The sequence below is a fragment of the Diceros bicornis genome, unplaced genomic scaffold, assembly GCF_020826845.1.
Source record: "Diceros bicornis minor isolate mBicDic1 unplaced genomic scaffold, mDicBic1.mat.cur scaffold_73_ctg1, whole genome shotgun sequence".
In the NCBI taxonomy this organism is placed as follows: domain Eukaryota; kingdom Metazoa; phylum Chordata; class Mammalia; order Perissodactyla; family Rhinocerotidae; genus Diceros; species Diceros bicornis.
Window position 1 is genome coordinate 688,565 of NW_026691615.1, and position 24,146 is coordinate 712,710.

Here is a 24,146-nt window from a genome sequence, read left to right on the forward strand (position 1 = left end):
CCCCACCGTGGTGCGCATGTGCGAACTCCCGAGCGCTCCGGCGAGAGGCGCTGTGTGGAAACCCACTCGCCGTTCTGTGGGGAGCGGTAGGCGGGGAAAGCGGGGCGCATGCGTACAGAGGGGGAGACGAAGTCGTGCGCGTGGCGTCTGCTGCGCGTGCGCATCCTTGGCTCTGTCCTCGGCCCTGTCTCCGGTGTTCGCCGCGGCTGTGTATCCTCAGTCTCCTCCTCGTTCTTCCCGGGCTGGCCCTCTCTGCACCCACGCCCTCTCGGAACTGCCTTTCTCGTCTCGGACAGTGCTTCATTAGGATCCCTGTTAGGCATAATTGCTGCCTCCTCACCATAATTAGGCACCCGTGGGGAGCCCTTTCCATTTCAGCAAGCTCAGGGTTGGCCAAGGACAGGCGGGAGGGGCGGGGTAGGGCTCGGGCCACTGTCGGGGCCCTGGGAATCCAGCGGCGTGACCCCTGACCCCGACGTCAAGGCCAGAGAGTTCCAGGTCAGACCCGCGTGGGACATAGAGGACGGGTCTTGGGGTTACGCGCTCTGCCTGGCGACCCCGCAGTCTACACATTTCCTTTACCTGGTCTGAAGGGTGCTGGGAAAATGTCCCCATCTGGAACCCTGGTCCCCACAGAGCAGCTTGCCTCTGCTCTTAGGTGCCAGGCGGAAGCTCGCATTTTGCAGATGCGTGCGAGGTGGCCAAGCCCGGAAGGTCAGGGTCAGGCAGGCTGTGCCGAGTGCCATGTCGGCTGCTGGTTCAGCTCAGGAACACTGTGATGGGCGTTGAAGGCCTGTGGGGACTCCTCTGTGATGACTGACGGGTAGAGCAGATACAAACCGGGAGAATAACGGGGAAGGTAGAGGAAAAAGCGTTCTCCAGAAAAAAAGCTAGGCTGAAAATACCACCTAACATCTCCTGATTAGCCGAGGTCTCTCTCATCCTCTGCTCCCAGGACAGACTCATACCCTTGATTCTGGCACGTTGGGGTCGCCACTTGCCTGTAACTGGTCTGGTGCAATGGATAGCTTAGACCACGGCCGGAGTGGACACAGATCAGAATTATAGTTCTCGTAATTAGTATTATTTATTAAGCACCCACTCCTGCTCCCTCACACAGGGAATGTTTGAAAGCTCAAGTCCCTGCCTGTCCTCAGAAATATGCAGCCTCCACTGCCGGTGTTCTTAACCTGGGCTCCACCATCCTTAGGAGATCCATTCCTCTGGGGAATCTGAAGGGATCTGTTGACTGCCTGAAGTTGTTTGCAGAACTCTGCCTATATGTGTACATAAGCCTTTTCCTGAGGAAGGAGGTGCCTAGCTTCATCAGATTCTCCAAGGGTCTAGGACCTGAAAAGGGTTCAGAATCCCCGCTCTAGACATCCAGATGTCTATTCCGTAGGTCAGCACTGCCCTGCATACAGGCCTAGGACCACCTGCGTCAGAACTACCTGGGATGCTTATTTACAGCCGAGTTCCTGACCTCCAGCCAAAACCTCCTGAGTCAGTCTTTCAGGGGTGGGGGCCTGGCATGTTTTGTTTTGGGGATGTTGATTTTGATGCATAGCCAAATCTGAGAACCATTTTTCTGAGTTCACGTGTCTGGAGCAAACAACTTATAAATAACGGCTTAACGTCAAAGTGGGGGCTGGGTGCTGGTCCCTTGTGTCTGTGTCCCCTCCTTGGGAGAGAACTCCAGAGGTAAGCTGTTTTGTTGTGGGGGAGAGGGTTGAAATCCCATTGGGATGTGCCCCCACCCCCAAAGGTGGCACTGATTAAGCTGGAATGTCCAGGGGGAGGGTAGCAGTTCTGGCCCAGGGCTGGGGACAAGCCAGCCAACCACAGACACAGGTGTGGTTTTGGTTTGAGAATCCTATGACTGAGTTAATCCCTCCATTGTGTTCCACCCCAAATCCACAGTCTTCTGTCTCTCCTCGGACAAACCAGTCCCAGGATCTTGTCTGCTCCTCTCCTGGCTAGGGCCTACTTGGCTGCCTCCTTTGAAGACAATGGTAGAGATTTTGGGGCGGAAGCATCCGGAGTGTCTCTACCCCAACCTGCCCCTCCCTGCCTTCACTCCTCCTCCATCTTCTCCCGCACCTCTGCCGGCAGGCCGTCATAAAGGGTGTCTTCCACCAGGAGCCCCGCCTTCTTGAGCCCCCTACAGTTGCCAAGTTCTTCTGGCAGCACCTCCAAGCGGTTGCCCTTGAGCTCCAGGCGGCTGAGGGCCCTGAGGGCCCCCACCTGGGGCGAGAGCTGGTTCAGGTGGTTGTAGCCGAGAAGCAACGTCCGCAGCTTGCGGCAGAAGAAGATCTCGTCGGGCAGGGCCTCCAGGGCGTTGTAGGAGACAGCCAGGTGCTGCAGGTTCTGGAGGAGGCCCAGCTCGGGCGGCAGGGAGCGCAGCCCGTTGTGGGAGACATCCAGCAGGCGGAGGCCAGAGCACATGCCGAGCTGGGTGGGCAGGGTCTCCAGCTTGTTGTGGCTGAGGTAGAGCTGCTCCAGGCTCCGGAGCTTCCGCACGTGCTCGGGCACGTAGGCAATCTGGTTGTGCCACAGCCTGAGCGTGACGAGCTTGCGACAGTGCTGGAAACTGAGGATCTCCTCGATGGAGCGCAGGTGGTTGTCTCTGAGGTCCAGCTCCTGCAGTGCGCCCAGGCTGAAGACGGCGTGGGGGATGCGCTCCAGCCCGCAGGCCACCAGCTCCAGCTCCCGCAGCACCGCCAACTTCTTGAGGCTGTTGAGGGCTAGCAGGCGGGCCCCGTCGTTGTGCAGGCTAAGCCGCTGCAGGTGCCCGGCCACGTCGGTCACGCTGGCCGGCACCTTGCTGGCATTGCTCCGCAGAGACAGGACTTTGAGTTGCTTCAGCTCCCGGAGGCTCTCGAGGGCGGCCGCCCGAGCCAGCTCCGGGGGGAAGAGCCCCTCGAGGTGCAGTTCCTCCAGGCCACGCAGCCCAAACACCCAGAGGGGGACCTCGCGGAGCTCCTCGCACTTGACGCGGATGACCCTCAGGCGGTCCCGCAGGAAGACCTGCGAGGAGAAGGGCAGCCTGGCGGGCGAGTGGAGCAGGCTGAGCTCCTGCAGGTGCACCAGCTGCGACAGGCCCGGGGGGAAGGTGATGTCGCCGATGGCCTCCAGCCGGAGCGCCTCCATCTCGCTGAGCTCAAAGACAGTGTCGGGCAGTCCCGGGAGCATGCAGAGGGCCAGCTCGAGCCGGCCCCGGGCGTTGCGCTGCAGTTTTTGCCGAAGCTTCTCGGGCGTCCACTCGTGGTTGAGGCTGAGCTGCTTCAGGCGGCTCTCGCTGACCTCGGAGAGGAAGACGGCGAAGCGCTTGGAGTAGAGCGAGTCGTACTGGTCGATGAGGTGCAGCATGAAGGCGAAGTCATTCTTGACGTCGGGGATGTCACCCATGCCGGTCTCCTCCCGCACGGAACGGAAGGAGTACTCCTTGAGGGGCCGGTGGAAGATCCAGTAGAGCGTGTAGAGGCAGGTTATGCCGTAGACGCACACGAAGGAGATGTAGCAGAAGGCCAGCTTGGAGAAGAGGTGAGCCTTCGTGTGGCTGCAGCAGAAGCTGGCGTAGCCCGTGACCTCCGAGGTCTCCACCCTGCAGGCCACCAGGAAGCTGATCTTCTCCACGTAGACGAGGCTGTAGACCAGGATGGCTAAGAACTTGCAGACTTTGAGCACCGTCTGCCGGATGTACATGGTGTACAAGATGTCTCCCTCTTCCACGTGCACGCGGAACTTCTTGACCTTCTCAAACAGGGCTTTGGCCTGCTCGCCCTCCTTCTTGTCCAAAAGGGTGACGGCGGGTGGCTCAGTCACCACCTTCTCAGGCTCCGCCAGCACCTTCTCCTTCTCGCCCTCACCTGCCTTCCCGGGCCCCGCCGTGGCTGTCATAGCCGCCGTCGCCCGTCCGGTGGCGGGGCCCTTGTGGTTCTCCCCGGAGACCTCGGACAGGGCCCGCGTGGTCCACGGCGAGTCGAAACACTTACCCAGGATGGAGATGAAGTGCTCGATCTTCGAGCTGGTGCCGGGGAACTTGAACCAGAAGCTGGTGCAGACCATGAAGATGAGCGTGTGAATGACAACCAGGTAGGGGAAGTACTTGGCATACCAGTGGAGGGCCGTCTCGTAGCAGAGCTGGTTGATGAAGTTGTACTGCTGCAGGTCCAAGTTGTTCTTCAGGCCGCTTACCTCCCGGAGGCCCCCCACCTGCTCCGAGACCCCCTGCGGGAGCAGCTGCTGGCAGGGGGCCTCTGATAAGTTCTCCCGGGGTTCATGACTGGGCAGACAGATGATCTTGTCCTGTGTCACCTAGAGATGGGGGAGAGGACGAAAGACGGTGAAGGACCTGGAACAGCGTGGGGAGCTGGGGAGAGAGAAGCAGGCTGAAGGCTGAAGGCCCCGATCCCTGACTGTCCCTGGCTGGCTGTGACGTTGGAACAGTAGCTAAACCTCTGAGCGTCGGTCCTTGTCTGAAAAAAGGAGTTGGGTTGAATTGTGTCCCCCCAAAAGTTATGGAAGTCCTAACCCCCCATACATGTGAACGTAGCCTTGTTTGGAAATAGTCATTGCAAGGCAGGTGTAATCAAGTTAAGATGAGGTCAGTAGTGTGGACCCTAATCCAATATGATTGTGTCGTTATAAAAAGGGGAAATTTGGACACAGACAGACAGACACACACACACACACACACAGAGGGAAGATGATATGAAGATACAGGGAGAATGTCTTCTATAAACCAACGAATGTCTGAGGCCACCAGAATCTAGGAGCGAGGTATGGACCAGATCCTCCCTCACAGCCCTTGACCGAACCAACGCTGTCGACACTTTGATTTGAGACTTCTAGTGTCCAGAACTGAGACAATAAATTTCTGCTTAAGCCACCCAGTTTGTGATACTTTGTTACGTCAGCCCTAGCAAACTAGTAGGGTTAACTAGATTCCAGGGATGAAACTGAGTATTATAAAAGTATGGACTGCCATAGCCATGAGGAGGACTTTGGTGGCACTGCCAGTGCTGGCGGGAATGGGAAGGGGTCAGAATTGGTCTGCCAGTAGACCTCAGGCTTCCCCTTCTTTGGGTAACAGGAAGACTTCCGGAATCCCCCAGGCCCCGCCCCCTCTCGCCCAGGCCCCTCCCCTCCAGCCCCCCACCTCTAAGGCTCTACCTCTCACCCAGACCCCGCCCCTCCAGCCCCCCCGCCCCCCGCCGCACCCCTAAGGCTCTGTCCCGTATCCAGGCTCTGCCCCTCCAGCCCCTAAAGCTCTGCCTCTCACTCAGGCTCCGCCCCTCCAGCCCCCGCCCTCGCCCCGCCCCTTACCTGGAGGGTGCAGCCGAAAACCCCAATCATCAGCATGGCCACGGTGAGGTACTCTGCCAGCACATCCCACCAGGGTTTGAGCACCTTGAGGGCGGGCTGCTGCTCCGTGAACTGCTTGAACTCGGCCACCGGAATCATGCTGCCTATGGGAGAGGAGGAGGCAGGGGGGCAGAGAGGCCCTCATTAAGGGGCGCCTGGCAGTGGGTCCCCAGAGGAGCCAGACACACACACCTGCTCCCAATCCGCGCTGCGCCCTGCCCAAGGCTGGCAGAACCCACGAGCTGGGTGCCCCCGTCCCCTCTCCCCCAGACCTCTCCTCCTTCCCGGAGACAAGCGACTCCCGTTCTCACCACGTCTGCTCCCCGGGACCCCCGATCTGACTCTGCTTGCACTCAGAGCTCAGGGGGGGCAGTCCACAGGGCCGCCGTCCTCCAGTCTGCCCATGTGGCCTTCTCCCGGAACACAGGCATGTTCTCCCCCTGTAACGCCGAGGCCCAAAACTCTTGCTCTGTTGCTGGGCCAGTCCAGGATCTCTCCGCCGCTGGACCCGAGAGCGTCCCGAGGCTCAGGACTTCCGGGGCGTGGGCCCCCCACCCCCTTCAGGGGCGCTCCGGGCACCACCTCCAACCTCCAACCGGAAAAGCCGGCTGGAGCCTGGCTCTGGTTACGGGGCCCCAGGGGCAGGGAGTGTCGAAGCTGAAGGCTGGTCAGCCCTGGAGGGTGGGAGGTGACTAGGACACCTGGGTTTTCTGGAGGGTCTCGTGCCCAGAACCTGAGGCAGACAAAAGGCCTCCGAGGGGCAGAGGATCCGGAACTGGAAAAGGCTCAGCGAGAAGGCCAGGCTGACACCTACGACTGGGACGGGGCTGGGCTTCCAGGCTCCTGGGCTCCCGGCCCACTCTGTCTGTCCCTGGGTTTCATTTTAGACCAAGGTATCATTATTCCAGATACAGAGGGCCAGGAACAGGGCACATGGGGGCGTGGGCCACAAGCTGGGACATTACCGACGAGCCTCCCTCCGCCTCTCTCCCTGGGGCTGGAGGGGGAGGAAAGGGAGACAGCGAGGCCTCCACTGCCTCCAAGGGGGCTCCTAGGCTCCCCCTCCCAGCCTCCATGCTCCCCAATGTACAGCCCCTGTTTTCTCAGGCAGGTTCCTGGAGCCTGCTGTCCTCATCTTGATGGCCTGTCACTGGGCACAGGCTGCACAGGGGAGGGAGGCATCTGGGCTGCCCGCTGGTCCTCCAGCCTCTCTCCCATCTCCTGGGGGGAACCTGGCCCCTGTCCCACACCTCAGCCAAGCACTCTGACATCTCCATGCCTCCCTTTTTGGTCCTCTGAAGACCTTTGGTGACTCCTGGGTGAGGACAAGGTGGGGTGGGTGGGGTTACAGGATGCATGCCCTGCCCACCAGGCTGAAGCCTGGGCAGTCCACCACACCCCTCAATCCCATCAGAGGCTCCCACCTCTGTACCCTGTATGGGGATGGCAAGCAAGGGACAGGCACACGCCTGCCCACACCCGGGCTCCTGGGTCCCCTGACTCAGGCCCTGACTCACCTAGAACCAGGCACACAAAAGGGGTGCACAGACAGAGCACAGATCCCTCACATAATGGCCTGTCCCTCATGTTCGGTTTTACACCCTGTCCAAACGAAAAGCTGAGTAAAAGTGTCCCAGTGCATCATGTGCAGTCTCAGTCACCAAAGAATCTGATAGAAATACCCGAATGACAGCTCAACAGCCTCCAGGGGGCCGAATGTACATTGCAGCCACCAAAGGGACACGTGGGGGCATGCTGGAGCGTGCAGCTTGTACATGTGGGGACACAGTGCAAGTACACACACTGAGCTACAGGGAGACCCAGGACCAGGGAGCCAGCCACAAACCCTCTTCCAGCTCTGGCCACCCACTGTCCTCCCTGCCGCGTCAGGACCTGCAAGGGACCCTGCTCGGCTCTAACCTAAGAACAGTAACTCTGGGGGCTGCGGCAGAAACGCCACACACAGACAGGGACTGACTTCCTGCCCGAGTGCCTGCCGCGCTTCAGGACCCATCTCACGACGTTGGAAGCTCCACCACCCCCATCCCGGGTCCACAATCAAAGGCAAGAAGGCAGAGACCTCCAGGGTCCCCAGTGAATGGCCCAGTGGCTCCCACAGAGCAAGGTGGACACACAAAACCCTCAGAGGCAGACACGGGAGTTATCATTATCTGTCTCTGTGACTCAAACTTGATGGTCCCGAACCTGCCATTAAGCTTCCACAGACACAAGGGTGGCCCCCCTTTGTCTGAGCAGGGCTGGTGGGAGGGTCCAGGGAGAAGGGCTCTCGGGACCGGGGCCCAGAGAAGAACAACAACAGAGCCGCGCACCGCTGGCGGCCACCAGACGCTTTCGATGCCTCGTTTTGATTCCCCTTCTGTGAGCGTGGGTGTCGGGACCTCCTTTCCCAGACTCGGGGGAGTGAAATAACTTGCTCAAGGTTTCACAAGCACAAGTGGCATCTGAGGCGAGACCCTTAAGTCCCCTCTGTCTGATTGCATCGTTTGTTTCATCTCGGGCGAGAACCTGTTCGAGCATCTTTGCCAAAAGAAGCTCAGAGCGGGGTTCTGGCAGGGAAGACATGGGAGGATGGCTGATCTGCATGCCAGGCTTGTGGGGAGGGTCTCGTCAGCCTGGGACCAGGTACATGCCCCCTACCCAACCTTACCTCAGCCCATGCATCCTCACCCTTGCTTCTCCCCTCTCAGGCCCTCCCCAAGCCCCCAGCTTGCCTCCAGAAACATGGTGGTTGTGGGCTCACCTGGTCCAGCCCCCCTCCCCACCCACCCCCCATGCTAAGGGGCAAGGAAGACATAGCGACTTGCTGTCAGCCCTGAAACCCTGGAGAGGTTTTTTTTTTTTTTCCTGAAGAGGATTCGCCCCTAGATAACATCTGTGCCAATCTTCCTCTATTTTGTATGTGGGTCGCTGCCACACTGCGGCTGATGAGTGGTGTAGGTCTGCACCTGGGATCCTAACCCAGGGTGCTGAAGCGGAGCACAGGGAACTTTAACCACTAGGCCAGGGGGCCGGGCCCTGGAGAGGATTTTTGACTTGACCTTTACACAAGGGAGAAACAGAGGCCTGGGTGGGGGAGGGTCTCACCTTAGTGGCAGATCTTGGGTGGGGCCCCAGGCCTGGGGACTCCCAACCTAGTATTTTTCCAAGCTGCCCCGCCAAGACTTGGGGTTCAGAGGATTCTTGAGGCTCAAGAGTTGCAGAGGGGGCAGCCTGGTGAGGACCCCACGTGGTAGGGTTCTGGGGCATTGAGGGGCTCACACGGATGAGTTGTGGCTGTAGTCTAAGCTGCCAAGGAGAGGGGAGCGTCGTCAAGACCCCCAGGGTCACCCCCAGCCTGTTGATCTTCACTCAGTCCTCGGTCAGGCCTTCGGGGCTCCCTGGACAGGCGCCCTCGGGAGGGCCCGGGCTGAGCCTCTCTCTACCCCCAACCCCCTCCCCAGCTCCTTGCGTGTCCCGGACGCCGGCTAGCTCAGGCCACAGGGCTAGCCGCACCTGGAGCGGTCCTCCCGCGCGCGCGACCCCGACTCCGCCACCCCAGTCCCCAGGGACGGACAGCCACCTACTCACCGCTCCGGGACCAGACGCTGGGCCCAACTCCTAGGTCGCTGGGAGCGGAGCGGCCGCGACTCCCGCGGAGTTCCCGGCCCGCCTGGGTGAGTCAGGGGGGCGGGATGGGAGCCTGGGAGCCGCCCCGCCCCGCCCGCTGGACGTCTCGGCCCCGCCTCCCTCCGGGCGCTCCAGGTCGCCCCCCACTCCTGGCGCCCTGGGATCGCGGGAGGAGGGCGATTCTAAACCCGCTCTCCCCGGGGTGGGCAAGGGACCCGCCACAGGAGCAGGGGCCTTAGAACTCCAGGCTTGGCTGCTGTCGGCCGGACCTGGAGTGAGGGAAACTGAGGGGGCTGGAGGGCTGTGCTCCCAAAGCCAGCCTGCGCGCGCCCTTCTGGGAGCCAGGCTCTATAGACCCTATCAGGAGCGCCTGGAAGGCGCCCCCCATTCGCCCCAAGGTGCGGCCACCTGGCCTTGAAGCCCAACCAAGGAACCGGGTGACCAGGGACCAGGGAAGGGGAAGGGGCCTCCCCCTTCCTGCTCTGACCACCCAGCCACGAGGAGCTGAGCAGAGTTGGGGTGCTCTCCTGTGGGAACATGCCCATCCTTGAGGACAGCCTTCCACTGGGGAAAGAGGAGGAGCGAGCTGCTCCCAGGTCCTGGGGAGGGGGACGCCAGGGGCCAGAAGGCTCTGGGAGCTGGGGCTGGAGTCCAGTCTGGAAGGCCGGCTTCTAAAAAGGATGACTGCCTCCCCACCGAGGGAGGCCTGGGCTGGGTCTTAGACCAGCAAATTGCCCAATTCAGCACGGAGGCATCTGCGATTGGACCTTCATCGGCTCTGTCTGCAAAAGTGAAGGGAGAGGCGACCTGGATTAGGGTGAGTGAAGGAGACCCCTCCCCCACTGGGAAAAAGAAGCCCACGAGTTCACCAGATGAGAGACAGCCTGAGACCTGAAACCTTGAGGGTTGGGACCCCCTAAGCTTAGGTTCCTCTGTGAAACCCTGCAAGGGGCACGACCCTCAGGGATGCGACTTCTGTGAAGTCCTCGGCTCAACCCCAGGCAGCCCAAAGACAAACCTTTATTGTGTGGAAAAGATAAGCTAGGGCCCTTGTCTCTCAGAGCTTCCATCCTAGCCGGTCGAGAGAGACGCACGTAAGCAGGTAAGCAAATGAAGGAACAGATAATGTCAGTTTGTGACAAGAGCTGTGCATACTTCGTGTACTTGCACAAGAACCTCCAAGGTCACTGGGATGGAAGCCCCATGAGCCCCAGAAATGTGTCACTTCAGCTCCCCGCTGTGTCCCCAGCACTTGGAATGGTGCCTCGTGCACAGTGGGCATTCGGTAAATGATGGACGGGTGGATGATTTATCTGGAAGGTGATCCCAGGAAACACTAATGGTGGAGCAATAGGGAGGTGAGACTGGGAAGAGACGAAGCCAGTGGGCATTAATTTGGGTGTTTTAATGAGGGTGAAGGAGCAGGTTACCAATATAGGCAACTGGGTCTCCATTGTGCTGGGGATCTCTGGCAGACGGCGGAGGACGCACCTCGAAGTTGTCCCACCCAAAGGGGCGAGGGAGTGGAAGCATTGATGCACCAGCACCCGTCTGTCAAGGCTCAGGGCTGCTCTGGAGAAGGAGATGGAGGGGACGATAACTCCCAGGCCGTTCTGAATTTCCCTGCATATGGGGACTATGGATGCTCAGGGAATACGGCAGGGTCTATGGCACCTGCCACAGGTATAGATGCTTGAGTGGAATGGCTGGATCATAGGACACACATACACTGCTTTCCAGTTCTCCAGAAAGACTGCTTGATTTACATTCCCATTGGTAGGGTGTGAGTTTTCCCACATTGACAATACCCAGCCTTTTAAAAAAATTGTGGTAAAATACATGTAACATAGAGTTTGCCATTGGAACCATTTTTAAGTGTACAGCTCAGTGGCATTAAGCACATTCACAGTGTTCTGCAGCCATCACCACCATCCAACTCCAGAACGCTTTTATTTTTTATTTTATTTTATTTTATTTTTGTGAGGAAGATCAGCCCTGAGCTAACATCCATGCTAATCCTCCTCTTTTTGCTGAGGAAGACCGGCTCAGAGCTAACATCTATTGCCAGTCCTCCTCCTTTTTTTTTTCCCCAAAGCCCCAGTAGATAGTTGTATGTCATAGTTGCACATCCTTCTAGTTGCTACATGTGGGACGCGGCCTCAGCATGGCCGGAGAAGCGGTGCGTCGGTGCGTGCCCGGGATCCGAACCTGGGCCGCCACTAGCGGAGCGTGCGCACTTAACCGCTAAGCCACGGGGCCGGCCCTCCAGAACACTTTTAATATCACAAAACTGAAACTCTGTGCCCATTAAACAAGTCCCCATTTCCCTCCACCAGCCCCTGGCCCCCACCATCCTACTTTCTGTCTCTATGAATCTGACTCCTCTAGGGACCTCCTGTGAGTGGAATCAGACAGTATTTGTCCTTTTGTGTCTAGTTTATTTCACCCAGCATCATGTCTTCGCGTTTTATCCATGTTGCAGCCTGTGTCAGAATTTCCTTTCTTTTTATGGTTGAATAACATTCCATCGTATGGATGGACCACATTGTGTTTATCCATTCATCCGTCAATGGGCACTTGGGTTGCTTCCATCTTTTGGCCATTGTGGATCATGATGCCACGAGCATGAGTGTACAAACATCTCTTCAAGTCCCTGCTTTCAATTCTCTTGGGTGGAATTGCTGGATCGTTCGGTAATTCCCTGTTTAATTTTTTGAGGAACCACCATACTGTCTTCCACGGTGGCTGCACCATTTTACATTCCTGCCAACAGTGCACAAAGATTCCAATTTCTCCACATTCTTGCCAACACTTATTTAATACTCAGCTTTTAAGATGTTCTGAACCTGGGGTAGTTACCGGTTGCTGCGTAACAAATTACCCCAAAACTCAGCAGCTGAAAACAACGAGCATTTATTGTCTCACATAGTGACTACAATGGTGGTTCAACAGTCTCCCTCCCCCACTGGCCCCCCAACAACCACTGATTTGCTTTCTGTCACTATAGATTAGCTTGTGTTTTCTAGAATGTTATAGAAACGGAATCATACAGAGCATGCTCTGTGTGTGTGTGTGTGTGTGTGTGTGTGTGTGTGTGTTTGGCTTCTTTTGCTCAGCAGAGCGTTTTTGAGATTTGTCCCTGTTTTGAGTGTCTTAGCAGTTCGTTGCTTTTTATTGATGAGGGGTATTCCATTGTAGGACATACTTGGTTTGCGTATTCCACCGCCCTGTTGATGGACATTTGAGGGGTGTTTTTATAAGTGGGCAGTGTCCAGATCCCAATGAAATGCAGGATGGGTTCAGTGTTGCCTTGGAGGGACCTTGCGCCATAGAAGGCAGGAGGACGCTGCTGGTGAATGTGTGGGTGGGCAGGCAGGGGAACCAGGCTGCTGTCATGCCAGAAGGCGCTCACACAGGCGACACTGGGCAGACCTGGGGAGGAGATGAGGCCGAGAATGACCCAATCCAGAGGGCAGTGCCCTGGGGGGCTGTGAGAGGGCACCCTCCCAGGCTGAAGGGAGGGTTCATGGAGAGGATGGGTTCTGAAGATCAGCCGCCACCGGCCAAAGCAGGACATTCGGTTCTGATCTCACCATCTTTTTCTTTCTTCCATTCCCGAAACCTCAACTGTGGGTACAACTCTTGAAGCCAGAAAATCCAAACCCTTGCTTCCATTCCCGAAACCTCAACTGTGGGTACAACTCTTGAAGCCAGAAAATCCAAACCCTTGCTTCCAGCCACACTCTGGTTAAGTCTATCTTCCTTCCTCCCAGCTCAGGTTCACCCAGGTGTCAAGTGCCACCCTTCCCTGTCCGGTGCACGTTAGCCCCCTGGCAGGGGGCGGGGGGGGGGCGGAATCTCCACGCGGGGATGAGCTGCTCGTGGTGTGATGGGGGAAGGGGTGGGGCAGAGGGAGCTGGCTCTTTGGGTTGGGGTATGGGGTGGCTAAGAGTCTGCAGAGATGAGGCATCGAGGCTGAAAGCACAGTGTGTGCGGGGGACGTGGAGGTGCAGGAGGGCTCCTGGTGTCAGTCGGAAGCGCAGGGCAGCTGAGGTTGGCCATCCCCCTCTTCACACTTTCACCTCCTCGGTCCCCCATCAAGGCCCTCCACTGAGACCCCTGCACCAGCTGGCGAAGTCACCAAAATGACACCTCCCACTGCCGCCGGCTGGGCTGGAAACCTCCGATGGGATCGTTTCTGCACCTTCATGCCCCCATTTTGACACCTCCCAGCCCCCCATAATCTTGGCCTCCCAAAGCCAGGCTCTGCCAGGAAGCCTTTGCTGACTTGGTCTCGCCCCTTCCTGTGACCTAGGAGGGTGTGGAGGGGGGCAGTGCTCTGCCCTGCAGAAGGCTGGCTCACTTCTCTCCCTCCCTCCCATCCTTCCCTTATGTTCCCCCAAATCCGGGGTCTACCCCTAAATTCCCAGGGCTGCATTCTCCCAGTAGTTCTCCCTTCAGTCAGGTAGGGGGTTTTCTGGGGTCTGGGAAAAGCCTTCGGATATGAGATGGGTGGAGGCCCCAGGGACCCCGGGGGGCCCGGCTTCCGCGGTCGCGAAGGCGGGGACAGGGACCAGGACACGGGTCCGCCGGATTGGTAGATTGGGCCCGGGGCGCGATGGTCCCGCCCCCTGGTTGCCAGGGCCCAGCCTATCCGCGTCCAGGCAGGCCTTGGTCGCCAGGTGGCTGGATGGGGGGCCTGGGCAGGTGTGTGTGTGCGGGTAGGCGGGGAGGCAGGGTCAGGGACCCCAAGGATTCCCCCTGAACCCCCTCTCGTGGGATGTCTGGGGTCCTCAGGCGCAGCCGCGGACAGAGGCCTCCGCGGGACCGCGGAAAAGCCGCCCCTCCCTCCAACGCGCGTTCCCTAATTCCCAGCGCGCTCCCGCCGCCTCCTGGGTCTGGATCGCGCGCGCGCGCCCCCGTCTCCCCCGCCCACGGTCGAGGGGCGGACCCGGCTCCCGGCGCCGCCGCCCGCAGCCCCCTCCCCTCGCCTTCCCGCCGCTCGCGGCCGCCGCGGCGCTGCCACCCAGCCCCACCCCGGGCGACCCAGTGTGGAGCGGCGGGAGCCGGAGCCGGAGGTGAGCGCCGCACCAGCAGGTGGAGGGGGCCGCGCGGACCAGGGTCCGGCTGGGGGAGGGGGACGGGCTCGGGACGCGGCTCTTTGTTTCCGTGAGCCCGTTCGCGGGCAGCCGGGGCCGCTCCTCCTCCCGGCAGGTGCCGGCATCCCTCCGGGAGGCCCGGGGAGGGCGCCGGGTCTGGCGAGGGGACCCGGGCGTGCGCTCCCGTCCCCCTCATCCGGAGCCCGTGGCCGCCCCTTGTCCCCGAGGCTGGTCGTCTGGGTCTCTGAGGGGGCGAGGGGTGGGGCGTGGATCTGGGGTCCTGAAAGGAAGCAGAGGCGAGAGAGGGGGGTGGGCTGGACCAGGCAGGGCCTGGAGGCGGGCGGTGGGGGTGGGACTGGGGGACAACCATGAGCAGCTGGGCTCGTGAGAGGGTGTGGGGGTGAGTGGGAGGGAAGTGGATCGAGGCCGAGGTTTGGGCGCCCATGAGTGGCGACGCTGAGGAAGGGGCAGCGAGGTGACAGGACCCAGGTCCCTGCAGGCAGCGTAGCGGTCCCGAATCCGGGATGCTGATCGGTCTGTCTCCTCCTCAGGTGCGGAATGGATAAGAGGGACAAGGCCAGGGCAGGGGCCGCTGCGCGGACGCCAGCTTCTCGCCCTCCTGGCCTTCCGACCCCCAGGCCCCCAGGGTCTCCTCGACCCCCTCCCCCAGTAACCAGCGCGGCCCTCCGAGTTCTGGGAGCAGCGGCAGCTGCGGGGCGAGGGCCCCTGGCGGAGCGAGCCGGGGGCATCCGGGGAGCCGCTCTCCAAGAGGCTGGTCCCCGGGTGGGACCAGCGCGGAGCGCCGGGACAGGACCCCGGAGCCCAGGTACCCCAGCCTCTTTCCTCGATTCAGACCCCATCTTCCTGCTCCCCTTTCCTTCTGAGGCTCCAGCCTCCCCCTCCTTTCCCGGGCACCGCGTTGACTGGGCCTTCTCCCCGCAGCCTCCAGGGCCCCAGCGGCTGGGAGAGGGGAGCGGACCCCTGCCAAGACCTCCAGCCCGGTCTCTGTCTCTAGCCTGGGGCGTGCCAGCGGGACCGCCAGGTAACACGCCCCGCCACCCCCAGGTTCCCCAGGCAGGGTTAGTGTCACTATCTGGAACCTTTAATTTTACACATCAGTTGGGGCGTGGGAGTACCTGCAGATGGCTGGGCGCACGTTGTGTGAAAGCCATTATTGGTCCACAGAGAAGGCATATGCCCCATTTCACAGATGGGAAAGTGTAGGCTTGGGAGGTGAAAGAAGGAGCTGGGGCTCTGCCCTGAGCATGGCCCCTTCTGTCCCCAGGCTAGGCCCTCTTGGGCAGAAGGGGCTCGGGCCCCCAGCTGAGGAACCTGTGGCCAGAGGAAAAGCCCCAGAAGCGCCCAGAAGGAGCGCCCTGAGCGCCGGGCCTCGGAGAGGTGCGTGACCTGGGGAGGAGTGGGGTTCCTGGGCAGTGAGGGGGACCAGCCCAGTAATATTGGTAACCCTTGGGCCTTCTGTTTTGTCCCCAGACTCTTCTGGGCCCACTCCAAGCGCCCCCTCCCCGGCCATCTCCCGTCGGTCCCGGGCTGCAGGCGCTGAGGGCGGTGTCCCCCGGGCAGCTCCAAGTGCCCGACCTCGACCCCCGACCGAGGCCCCCAGGAAATCAGTGAGCAGCGCCCCAGAGCGCAGCGCCGCGGAGCCGAGCCCCGCCGCCAGGAGGCGACCCAACGCTGGTGGGGGCCTCCAGAGGCCAGCCTCGCGCCCCCTGGGCTCCAGCGCCACCCCTCTGTCCTCCCCAGCACGCTCCGGGGCCTCGCTGGGTGGAACACCCCGGGCTCTGGGGCACCCCTCGCAGCTCAAGTCCAAAGGGCTGCAGGCTCTGCGCCCCCCGCAGGCCACACCTCCAAAGAATGGCACAGACCCTGGGCAGGGCATCTCTCCTCCTTTGGCTACACCCACTCCACCTAGTGCGACTGCACAGCCCGCACTGCCTCCCCATGTCACAGCCACACCTCTCCCGGACACGCTCCCTCTGTCTCCACCGACCACGCCCCCTTCCCAGGTCCTCACTTGCCCTTTGGCCACGCCCCCTCCACTAGCCCCGCCTTCTCCCTCTGCTCCACCCTCTCTGCAGACCCTCCCTTCTCCGCCGGCCACACCTCCTTTGCAAGCTCCACCCACACATCTAGGTACATCCTTTCCCGAGGCATCCGCCTCTCCTTTGGCCACCGCCACCATTCTGGCTCCATTCTCTCCATCAGTGTCACCCCCTCTGCAGAGTATGCCCCCCACCCAGGCTTCTCTGGCCTTGCCCCCTCTTCTGACTGTCCCCTCTCCCTTGGCCACACCTCCTTTGGCGGCTCCTCTACCATCGGCCACGCCCCCTCTACAAACCCCTCTGTCTCAAGCAATATCTTTGCGGAACCCGCCTTCCCCCCTAGCCACATCCCGTCTGGAGGCCCTTTCGGCTCTGACCACGCCTCTTCCGCGGGCCGGTCCTTCCCTGTCTCCGCCCTCTCTTCAGGCCACGCCCTATACACTGGCTACATCTCCCACACAGGACCCTCCGCAGGCTTCTCGCTCTCCTCTGACCACGCTCTCTCTGCAGGGTCCTCCTCCTCTAGGCTCTCCGGCTGCCTTGGCCTCACTGCCTCTGCAGGCCCCTCCCTCTCCCCTGTTCACGTCCCCTCTACAGGACACTCCCTCTCCTCTGACCCTGCCCCCTCTACAGGCCCCGCCCTCTCTGCTGGCCACGCCCCTTCCACACACTCCACCTTCCAGGACCACGCCCCCTCTACAGGCCACTCCCTCTCCTCAGTCCCTGCCCCCTATACAGGCCCCACCTTCCCTGACCTTACCACCTCTGCAGGCCACTCCCTCTCCTCAGGCCATGTCCCCTCTGCAGGCTCCACCTTCTCCAGGATCACTCCCTCTGCAGGCCATCCCTTCTTTCCTGGCTATGCCCCCTCTGCAAACCCAACCTTCTGTGGCCTCGCCCCGTCTTCAAGACCCTCCCTCACCCCTGGCCACGCCCCCTCCACAGGCTCTATCTTCTCTGGCCTCGCCCCCTTTGCAGGCCCCTCCATCTCGCCCTGCCTCACCTCCTCTGCAAGCCCCTCCCTCTCCCTTGGCCACGCCCCCTCCGCGTGCTTCACCGTCTCTGGCCTTGCCTCCTCTGCAGGCCCCTCCCTCTCCCCCTACCGCACCTCCTCTTCAGGCCCCTCCCTCTCCCCTGGCCACGCCCCCTCCGCAGGCTCCACCTTCCCTGGCCCTGCCCCCTCTGCAGGCCCCGCCCTCTCTTCCTGCCTCACTCCCTCTGCAAGCCCCTCCCTCTCCCCTGGCCGCGCCCCCGCCGCAGGCTCCGCCTTCCCTGGCCCTGCCCCCTCTGCAGGCCCCGCCCTCTCCCCCGGCCTCACCCCCTCTGCAGGCCTTTCGCCGCCCGCCGACCCCGGGTCCTGATGCCCCTCTGCCGGGTCCACGGCTGACCCTGGCGCTGGCCCCGGGCCCACCGCCGCCGCCCTCGCGCAGCCCGTCCAGTACGCTGAGCGGCCCGGACCTGGCGGGCCACAGCAGCAGCGCCACGAGCACGCCCGAGGAGCTGCGCGGCTACGACAGCGGGCCCGAGGGCGGCGCCGCGGCCTCCCCGCCCGCCGACGCGGAGCTCGCCGCCTGCCACCCGGCCGCCTGGAGCCGAGGGCCCGCTCCGCCGCTGGCCGTCCGCGGCGCACAAGGTCAGCAGCCCTCCGGACCCCGCCGGGCTGTGGGAGGGGCGAGGTCCAGGGATGGCGGGAGGGCGGGGTCGGGGGCGAGGCTTCGCGGCCCGGGGGCGGGGCAGCTGGCCTGGGGGCGGAGCTAAGGGAAGGGGCGGGGGCTCCCTCGGCCCCTCTTCTCTCCCCAGGAGCGCCCCTGCCTTGGCCTCCTGCTGCCGGGTCGGGCTCCGCTGACGGCCTGTGCACCATCTACGAGGCTGAAGGGCCCGAGTCGGCGACCCCCGCCCCGGGCGCGCTGGATGCGGGGCCGGGGCCTGGCGCGGGGGGTGGGAAGCCGGCGGCGGGGGCGGGGGCGGGGGCGGGGGCGGCCTCCCGCGGCGCGAAGCCGGCGCGCCTGGGCGAGCTGCCGCTGGGGGCGCTGCAGGCGAGCGTCGTGCAGCACCTGCTGAGCCGGACGCTGCTGCTGGCGGCCGCCGAGGGTGCCGCGGGTGGCAGCGGCGGTGGCCCAGGGGGCGCAGGGGGTGGCGGCGTCGCGGGGGGCACCCGGACGGCGCTCAGCGACGCCGAACTGGGCCGCTGGGCCGAACTGTTGTCTCCCCTGGACGAGTCCCGCGCCAGCATCACCTCAGTCACCAGCTTCTCCCCGGACGACGTGGCTTCCCCGCAGGGTGACTGGACCGTGGTGGAGGTGGAGACCTTTCACTGAGCCAGACCCTAGCCCCGCCCACCAGATCCACCCCTGCCTTAGGACCCGCCCCTCCGGTTACGCCTGTCTTAGACCCCCTTCCCCTCTTGGAGTTCGGCTCCAGGTGGATCGGTCTCAGCCCCCTAGAGCCCTAAAATTTTGGCCCAGGCTCGCGACCCACCCACAGTTTTGACCTTGGTCCTCCCCTCGAGCCCCGCCCCCCGGCCTAGGCCCCGCCCCATGTCCAGTGTACCTTCTACTGCGCGCCCGAGTTTGCAATAAAGCTGGGACACTGCAGTCTGTGCGCCCTCGCCGTTGTCCCGGGGACCGGGGCTGGGGGCCGCCCCGGGGCCGAGCAGAGGGCGGGGCGGCGCAAGGGGTAAGGCCCAAGCCGAGCTGGCAGCTGTGCGGAGCAGGCTGTAGCTCTGGCTGAAGGCCTTTCCGCCCACCGCTTGGCGGTGCAGCTTCTCCACTGAGGATAAGGGGCGCGTGAGGCGGGGCTGGGGTGGCACCGGGCGCTGCCGAGTCCCCATGCGTGAACGTGGGCGACTGCAGGAGGGGCCCCGGTGGGGCCGCGTGACCGAGTGGATGGATGAGCCAGTGCGTGGACAGCGTGGATGAACCACAGAAGCTATACTGGGCCAGGGGAGCCGGCGCTCCCAGGCGGAGGGGGAAGACACGTGGGGAGGGCTTGCTTGGGTCCGAAGGGAGGGTGCGGACCCTTCCTGAGGTCCTTCCTCACACTGCGCAACCCCCTTACCTTGCAGGCCCTGAGGTGCGGGAGGGAAGGGCGGCCTGAGACCGATGGCGATCTGGGTTCCCTCCGGGGCCTCCCAACCCTGCGCGCACTGCCCTCTGCTCATCGAGGAGGCTGTAGCACAGAAGGCAGGCCTGCAGCTGGGCCCGGGGTCGTCAGGAAGACCCGGTGTGGGGCGTAGGGTCCTCCTGGGCCAGGCTTTGCCAAGGATTCCTTGTCCTTGGGGGGCCTGCAGGGAAGGAGCAGCTCCTCCCAAGGCTGGGTGGGAGACCCAGGAGTCTTTACATTGCCCCCTCCTCTGCAGGTGTCCTCGCCCTGCCCCTCTGTGCCTCCCAACCCATGGGCGTCACCTTTCCCCCCAACTTAGGGTGTCCCCCCCGCCAGGCTCCTCACCAGAGCCAACCAATGTCTTCACTTGTCTCCCTCATCAGAATTCCTTGCCCTTCCTCCTGCAGCCCAGTCGTCTTGACCCTGGACCCCTCAAGCCCCAGCTGGGGCCTTTCTTCCCAGGTGCCCCCCCATTCTTTGCTCTCTGAGGGTCTCCTGCTTCACACCAAGAATGATGGAGGCCTGGCAGGGGCCACACTCCCCAGGGCAGGGTAAAGGACAGAGTGGGACCCCTCAGCACTGTCTCTGCCCCTAGACCCAGTCCCCATAGTGCACCCTGTAGCCAGGTTTCTGTCAGACACAGATCACCAAGTCTTGCCTGACCCCACCCCAGACGCGGCCACCTCCCAGCCTAAGGTCTGAGGAGAAATCAGTCCCGTCCCAGTGGCCACTGCTGCCTCCACCCCTGGGGGCCAGTGTTGGGGGTGGGGGCGAAGCATGCTCCCTCACTCAAACTGCGAGTCTGGTGGAAAACTCCAGAGGTTCCCTTCCTCGCTGGGACCTGGTGAGGACCCAGGTCTCCTTGTTTCCAGTCGCTGAGACAAGCCCAAGGGTAAGGGCTGATCCCTGACACACTGGGTAGCTGAGGCCTCAAGGCCAGCCACCAAGAGGGAGCAGGGCAGAACCTCAGATGGTCCCTCCAGGACCCTGCCCCATCCCGGGGAGCCAGCTGGGGTGGAATTACTCCATGGGCACAGGAGGTGATGGTGGCCCCCTCACTTAAGCCCACCATGGCTCCCCACTGCCCTCAGTTCAAAGCGCAAACTCTGGCTCCTGACTGGAGAAGCCCCTTCCTGGTCTGGCCACGCCCACTCTCTCCTGTTTCTTCTTCACAGCCATCAGGTGCCTCGTGCTGGTCCCTGCCTTGTCTCACCTTTTTGCTTTTGCCCTTGGAGGTGGCTCTGACACCCACCACCTCCTCCAGGAAGCCTTCCCTGATCTCCCTACACATTTGTCTATTGGGCACTTGCCACACTAGCCTGCAGGCTCAGCCCCGACCCCCACCCCGGTGTCTGTCTCCTCCACTACAGTGGGGACCCCTCAGAGCCAGGCACAAGGCGGAGCACCCAGAAGGCCTCGGGAAGTGTGTGCTGAATGATCACTACCAGATCCTGCATCTTCCTGAAGCCCCGAGACTCCGCATTCCTCCAGGTCTCTCCAGGAGGCCCAAGCTAGGAAATCATGCTCCCCCCACCCCTCCCCGCCCTCCCCATCTCCAGAGCCACGCTATACAGGTCCATTTGTGAGCCTAACATCCAAGGTCCACTGTGATTTGTCCCCCATACTGTCTCTCCCACCCCCACACTTCTGCTCACACTGAATCAACGAACGCCCTTCTTTCCTCTCCATAGAGCATCCCAACTTGGCGGCCTCTTTGGCCCCTGCTGGCCTTCTATGACCTTTCCCCCTGATTCTTAGGCTGTGGGAGGCTCCCCAGGGCAAGGACAGCCAGCTCCCCTCCCCACTGCTTCCTGGGACAAGGGGCTGGGGCCCCATGGTTGCTTGCAATTCCCCCCCACCAGGCCTGCGCCTCTCAGGGTCCCCTTTCCGTGACTGTGTAAATACACTTTATTTTCCATCTTTCCCGCCTGGGCGACATGTGGAGTGTGAACAGGCAGTGTGCAAAATGGTGGTGGGCAGTGTGGGGGGCACATGGGAGAGCCCGAGATGCCCACACTGGTCCCCAGGCTTTGTAACACTGAGGAGTGGGCGACCAGGGAAGGGGACTGAGCGTGGGTCCCCACCCAGGAGGCACCAGGGAGACTGCTTGTGACATGGCTCGAGGCTCCAGGAGCACCGAGAGGGTCAGCCCCGAGGGTCATGAGGCCTGGGGGCAAGGGGTCTAGGGCATCGCTGGACTTTGGCACCGTTCTTGGCTCTGACTCCACAGAGACCACGGGGCCACCACAGGGAGGCTCCTCCACTGGGGCCTGGCCCTGGCTGGAGGGTGGGGCTGGGGACCCAGGGAAGGAGGGAAGTGGAGGCTGGGCCCCCCCTGGAGAGGAGGCTAGCTTGGGTGGGGGAGCCCCTCCATCACTGGCCAAGACGGGGTGATGGGACATCTCATGGAGGAAGATGTGGGGCACTGGGGAGAGGGGTCTCATGACATCCTCACAGCTGCTCTGGCCCCCAAGCAGCAGGGACAGACAGTGCCCAGGCCTGGGCTGGGTCCCGCTGGCCACGCACCCCAGGTGGCCCTGCACAGTAGGGGGGACTTTGGTTTCTGCTGCAGGGGCCATGACACCTGCACCAGGCAGGAAAGCCCAGCCAGGCCATCTGTCCCTGGCGGCCAAGGGTCCCCAGGGGCACTGCGGGGGGGTTCCGTCCAGCCCAGAGCTGCCCTTTCTTCCTCAGGCCTCCCTAGGTCCCAGGCCCTTCCTGGCAAGGCCGCCCTTGTCCCAGAAGGAGGCCTGCTGGGAGGAGGGGGCTTCCTGCCATCCAGTCCTGGGCCCTCTGGGTCGTCCGGGGCCCTCGCTGTTAAAAGGGGCGGACCCTCCAGGGAACTGGGCCCGGAGGGGTGCCACCAAGATGGGTAAACACTGCTGGGGAGGGTGGGCCTGCCGGGGACCCTGCCGATCCTCAGATCCGGCCCTGCCCTCTGCGCCCTGCCGCCCTGGGCCTAGCCCTTGGGGCCGGCCGGAGTATAGGCGCGGCCGGCGGGCCGGCGGAGGAGCGGGCGGCGGCCCCCTGGCTCCGGGCGCGCGGGCACGGCCTCAGTTGTCCAGGCCCTGGCTGTAGGGCGCGGCCAGCTCGTCGGCGTCGCTGTCCGAGCTGCCCTCGCTGTCCTTGGCCGGCCGCTCGAGACGGCGGAAGAAGCGCGCGTCGCGCGGCGACAGCGGGTAGAGCGAGTCCTGCAGCGCGGCGCCCACGCCCACGCCGAGCAGCTCCTCGTCGGACGAGGGCAGCGAGTCCTCGTCCAGGTGCCGCGCCAGGCCGAGCCCGTCGAAGGCCAGCGGGTCCTCGAAGGGCGGCGGGCCCTTCAGCAGCCGCACCTGGGGCGGGGACCGGGGCGCTGGGGGCGGGCAGCGACGTTCCCACGGGCCGATCGGCCGCCAGGCACCCCTCCCCCGCTCTCCCGCCCCTCCCGCGCTCACCTCGGCCTTCAGCTCCTCGATCTGGTCCTTGAGCTCGCGGATGTACTGCGACGAGTCCGAGTGGTTCAGCTGGCCCTGGATGCGGCCCTCCTCCCTCTGCGGGCGGGCCAGGGCGCGCGGGGTCACGGCAGGCCCCACCCCACCCCAACGCCCGCGCGCGGCCCCGGCCTCGCCGTTCACCTGGATCTCCAGCTCGGCGATGCGCTGCCGCATCTCGGCCACCGCCGCCATGCTGTCCGCCTCCCGCAGGCGCACGGCCATCACCTCCTCCTTGCTCTGGGGTTTGGGGGGAGAGGGCAGGTCAGGCGGCGCGGCGGGGCGAGGGGGGCCCAGGGCAGCGGGCAGGCGGGGCGGGGGGCACCTTGCACTCGGCCTCGGCCTGCTTGCGGCGGCTTTCGCTGAGCTGCGTCTGCAGCCCCTTGTTCTGCGCAGCCAGGTACTGCAGCTTCTCCTGCAGCGCCGCGCGCTCCGCCTCCACGCGGTTCAGCAGGTTGCGGTGGATGTGGTCCTGGGGGAGGAGGGAGGGCGGGCGGACGCGCGGGGTCACGGCCGAGCCAAGGCCGCGGCCCCCCAGCCCTCCCGCAGACGGCGCGGCCCACCTGCGTCTCGAGTTCCACCACGCGCTGCCGCAGCTCGCGGCCCTCGGCCAGGGCCTGCGCCTCGCGCAGACGCACGCTCATCAGCTCGTCCTGCAGCTCGCCCAGGACCAGCTTCCGCGGGGACTCCTTCCAGCGGCCGCCGCGGGACAGGTGGGCCTGGCGGGCGAGGTCGGCGTCAGCCTCCCCGGGGAGCCCGGCGCACGGGCCGCGCGGGGCTGGGCCCTCACCTGCCAGGTGTCCGAGAGCTCCTGCAGCTGCAGCTTCAGCTCCCGCGCCGAGGCCACGGCCTCGCCCTCCCGCACCTTGAGCGCCTTCAGCTCCTCCTGCAGCCGCGCCACGTTGTTCTCGTCGGGCAGCGAGCTGTTCCTCTGCGGGGCGAGAAGAGCTCAGCGTCTGGGGCAGCTGCGCAGCCTCGCGGCCCTTCCTGCAGGACCGAGACCCCCGCCAGCCCCACGTGTCCTCGGAGTTCCACCTTGGGCAGCCCGGCTGGGAGAGGGTGCACCCTGGACCCCAGAATACAGGGAACGTGGACCAGGCCGGAGCAGAGCAAACCAGAGATGCTCGTCTGAAAAATGGGTGTAATAACAGCACCCACTCTCTCCCAGGGCAAGCCCCACAACCATGGGGCCTCCATAAACGTTACTGCCATCACGCCAGGCAGCTGGGCCGGGGCAGGTACTTATCCACCTGGGAATCAGATCCGTGACCAGCCCCGGGCCCTGCCCCAGCAGGAGCTGAGAGACTGTGGATTTGGGACCCCAGGCAGCCCCTCTCCCTGGGGTCAGGCTGAGGGCCAGCCGAGGCCCTGTCCTGGCCTCCCAAGGGCTCAGCGATGAGAGATTTGTGGTCCAGCCTCTC

At 63.1% G+C, this 24,146-nt stretch overlaps 3 protein-coding genes across 11 annotated transcripts in view; 1 reads left to right on the forward strand and 2 right to left on the reverse strand.

Moving 5' to 3' along the window:
• Positions 1 to 953: 953 nt before the first annotated feature.
• On the reverse strand, positions 954 to 9,024 carry LRRC8E (leucine rich repeat containing 8 VRAC subunit E). Of its 6 annotated transcripts, XM_058537880.1 has the most exons (5): positions 8,956 to 9,024; positions 8,473 to 8,673; positions 5,679 to 6,682; positions 5,329 to 5,471; positions 954 to 4,317 (listed from the first exon to the last, which is right to left on the reverse strand). In XM_058537880.1, exons 4-5 carry the CDS (start codon positions 5,464 to 5,466, stop codon positions 2,074 to 2,076), a joined length of 2,382 nt encoding a protein of 793 aa, XP_058393863.1. In that variant the 5' UTR covers positions 5,467 to 5,471; positions 5,679 to 6,682; positions 8,473 to 8,673; positions 8,956 to 9,024; the 3' UTR covers positions 954 to 2,073. The 6 variants fall into 6 exon arrangements, with proteins under 6 accessions (XP_058393863.1, XP_058393864.1, XP_058393865.1 ...); XM_058537881.1 differs by lacking the exon at positions 5,679 to 6,682 and having other exon boundaries at positions 5,329 to 5,467; XM_058537877.1 differs by lacking the exon at positions 5,679 to 6,682 and having other exon boundaries at positions 955 to 4,317.
• Positions 9,025 to 13,727: 4,703 nt separating this feature from the next.
• Positions 13,728 to 18,923, forward strand: PRR36 (proline rich 36). The gene is made up of 6 exons (XM_058537948.1): positions 13,728 to 14,072; positions 14,645 to 14,919; positions 15,036 to 15,135; positions 15,379 to 15,491; positions 15,585 to 17,786; positions 17,954 to 18,923. Exons 2-6 carry the CDS (start codon positions 14,652 to 14,654, stop codon positions 18,469 to 18,471), a joined length of 3,201 nt encoding a protein of 1,066 aa, XP_058393931.1. The 5' UTR covers positions 13,728 to 14,072; positions 14,645 to 14,651; the 3' UTR covers positions 18,472 to 18,923.
• A 2,222-nt stretch (positions 18,924 to 21,145) lies between these two features.
• The window catches only part of EVI5L (ecotropic viral integration site 5 like), a 31,075-nt gene continuing 28,074 nt past the window's right edge, over positions 21,146 to 24,146 (reverse strand). For 3 of the 4 annotated variants that reach the window (XM_058537951.1, XM_058537952.1, XM_058537949.1), the window contains 6 exons: positions 23,516 to 23,656; positions 23,289 to 23,444; positions 23,051 to 23,197; positions 22,870 to 22,965; positions 22,690 to 22,785; positions 21,146 to 22,587 (listed from right to left, as the gene is read on the reverse strand). In XM_058537951.1, the coding sequence (XP_058393934.1) occupies positions 22,309 to 22,587; positions 22,690 to 22,785; positions 22,870 to 22,965; positions 23,051 to 23,197; positions 23,289 to 23,444; positions 23,516 to 23,656 (915 nt within the window). In that variant the 3' untranslated portion in view covers positions 21,146 to 22,308. Of the gene's footprint in view, positions 22,608 to 22,689; positions 22,786 to 22,869; positions 22,966 to 23,050; positions 23,198 to 23,288; positions 23,445 to 23,515; positions 23,657 to 24,146 lie in introns of all 4 variants that reach the window. The other variant, XM_058537950.1, reaches the window with a different exon arrangement.

Coding starts and splice junctions, on each gene's coding strand:
- LRRC8E (XM_058537881.1), bottom strand. CDS start 5,466: ATGATTCCGGTGGCCGAGTTCAAGCAGTTCACGGAGCAGCAGCCCGCC. Junction 4,318..5,328: donor TTTTCGGCTGCACCCTCCAG/GTAAGGGGCGGG, acceptor CCCCATCTCTAG/GTGACACAGGACAAGATCAT.
- PRR36 (XM_058537948.1), top strand. CDS start 14,652: ATGGATAAGAGGGACAAGGCCAGGGCAGGGGCCGCTGCGCGGACGCCA. Junction 14,920..15,035: donor GACAGGACCCCGGAGCCCAG/GTACCCCAGCCT, acceptor TTCTCCCCGCAG/CCTCCAGGGCCCCAGCGGCT. Junction 17,787..17,953: donor GGCCGTCCGCGGCGCACAAG/GTCAGCAGCCCT, acceptor TTCTCTCCCCAG/GAGCGCCCCTGCCTTGGCCT.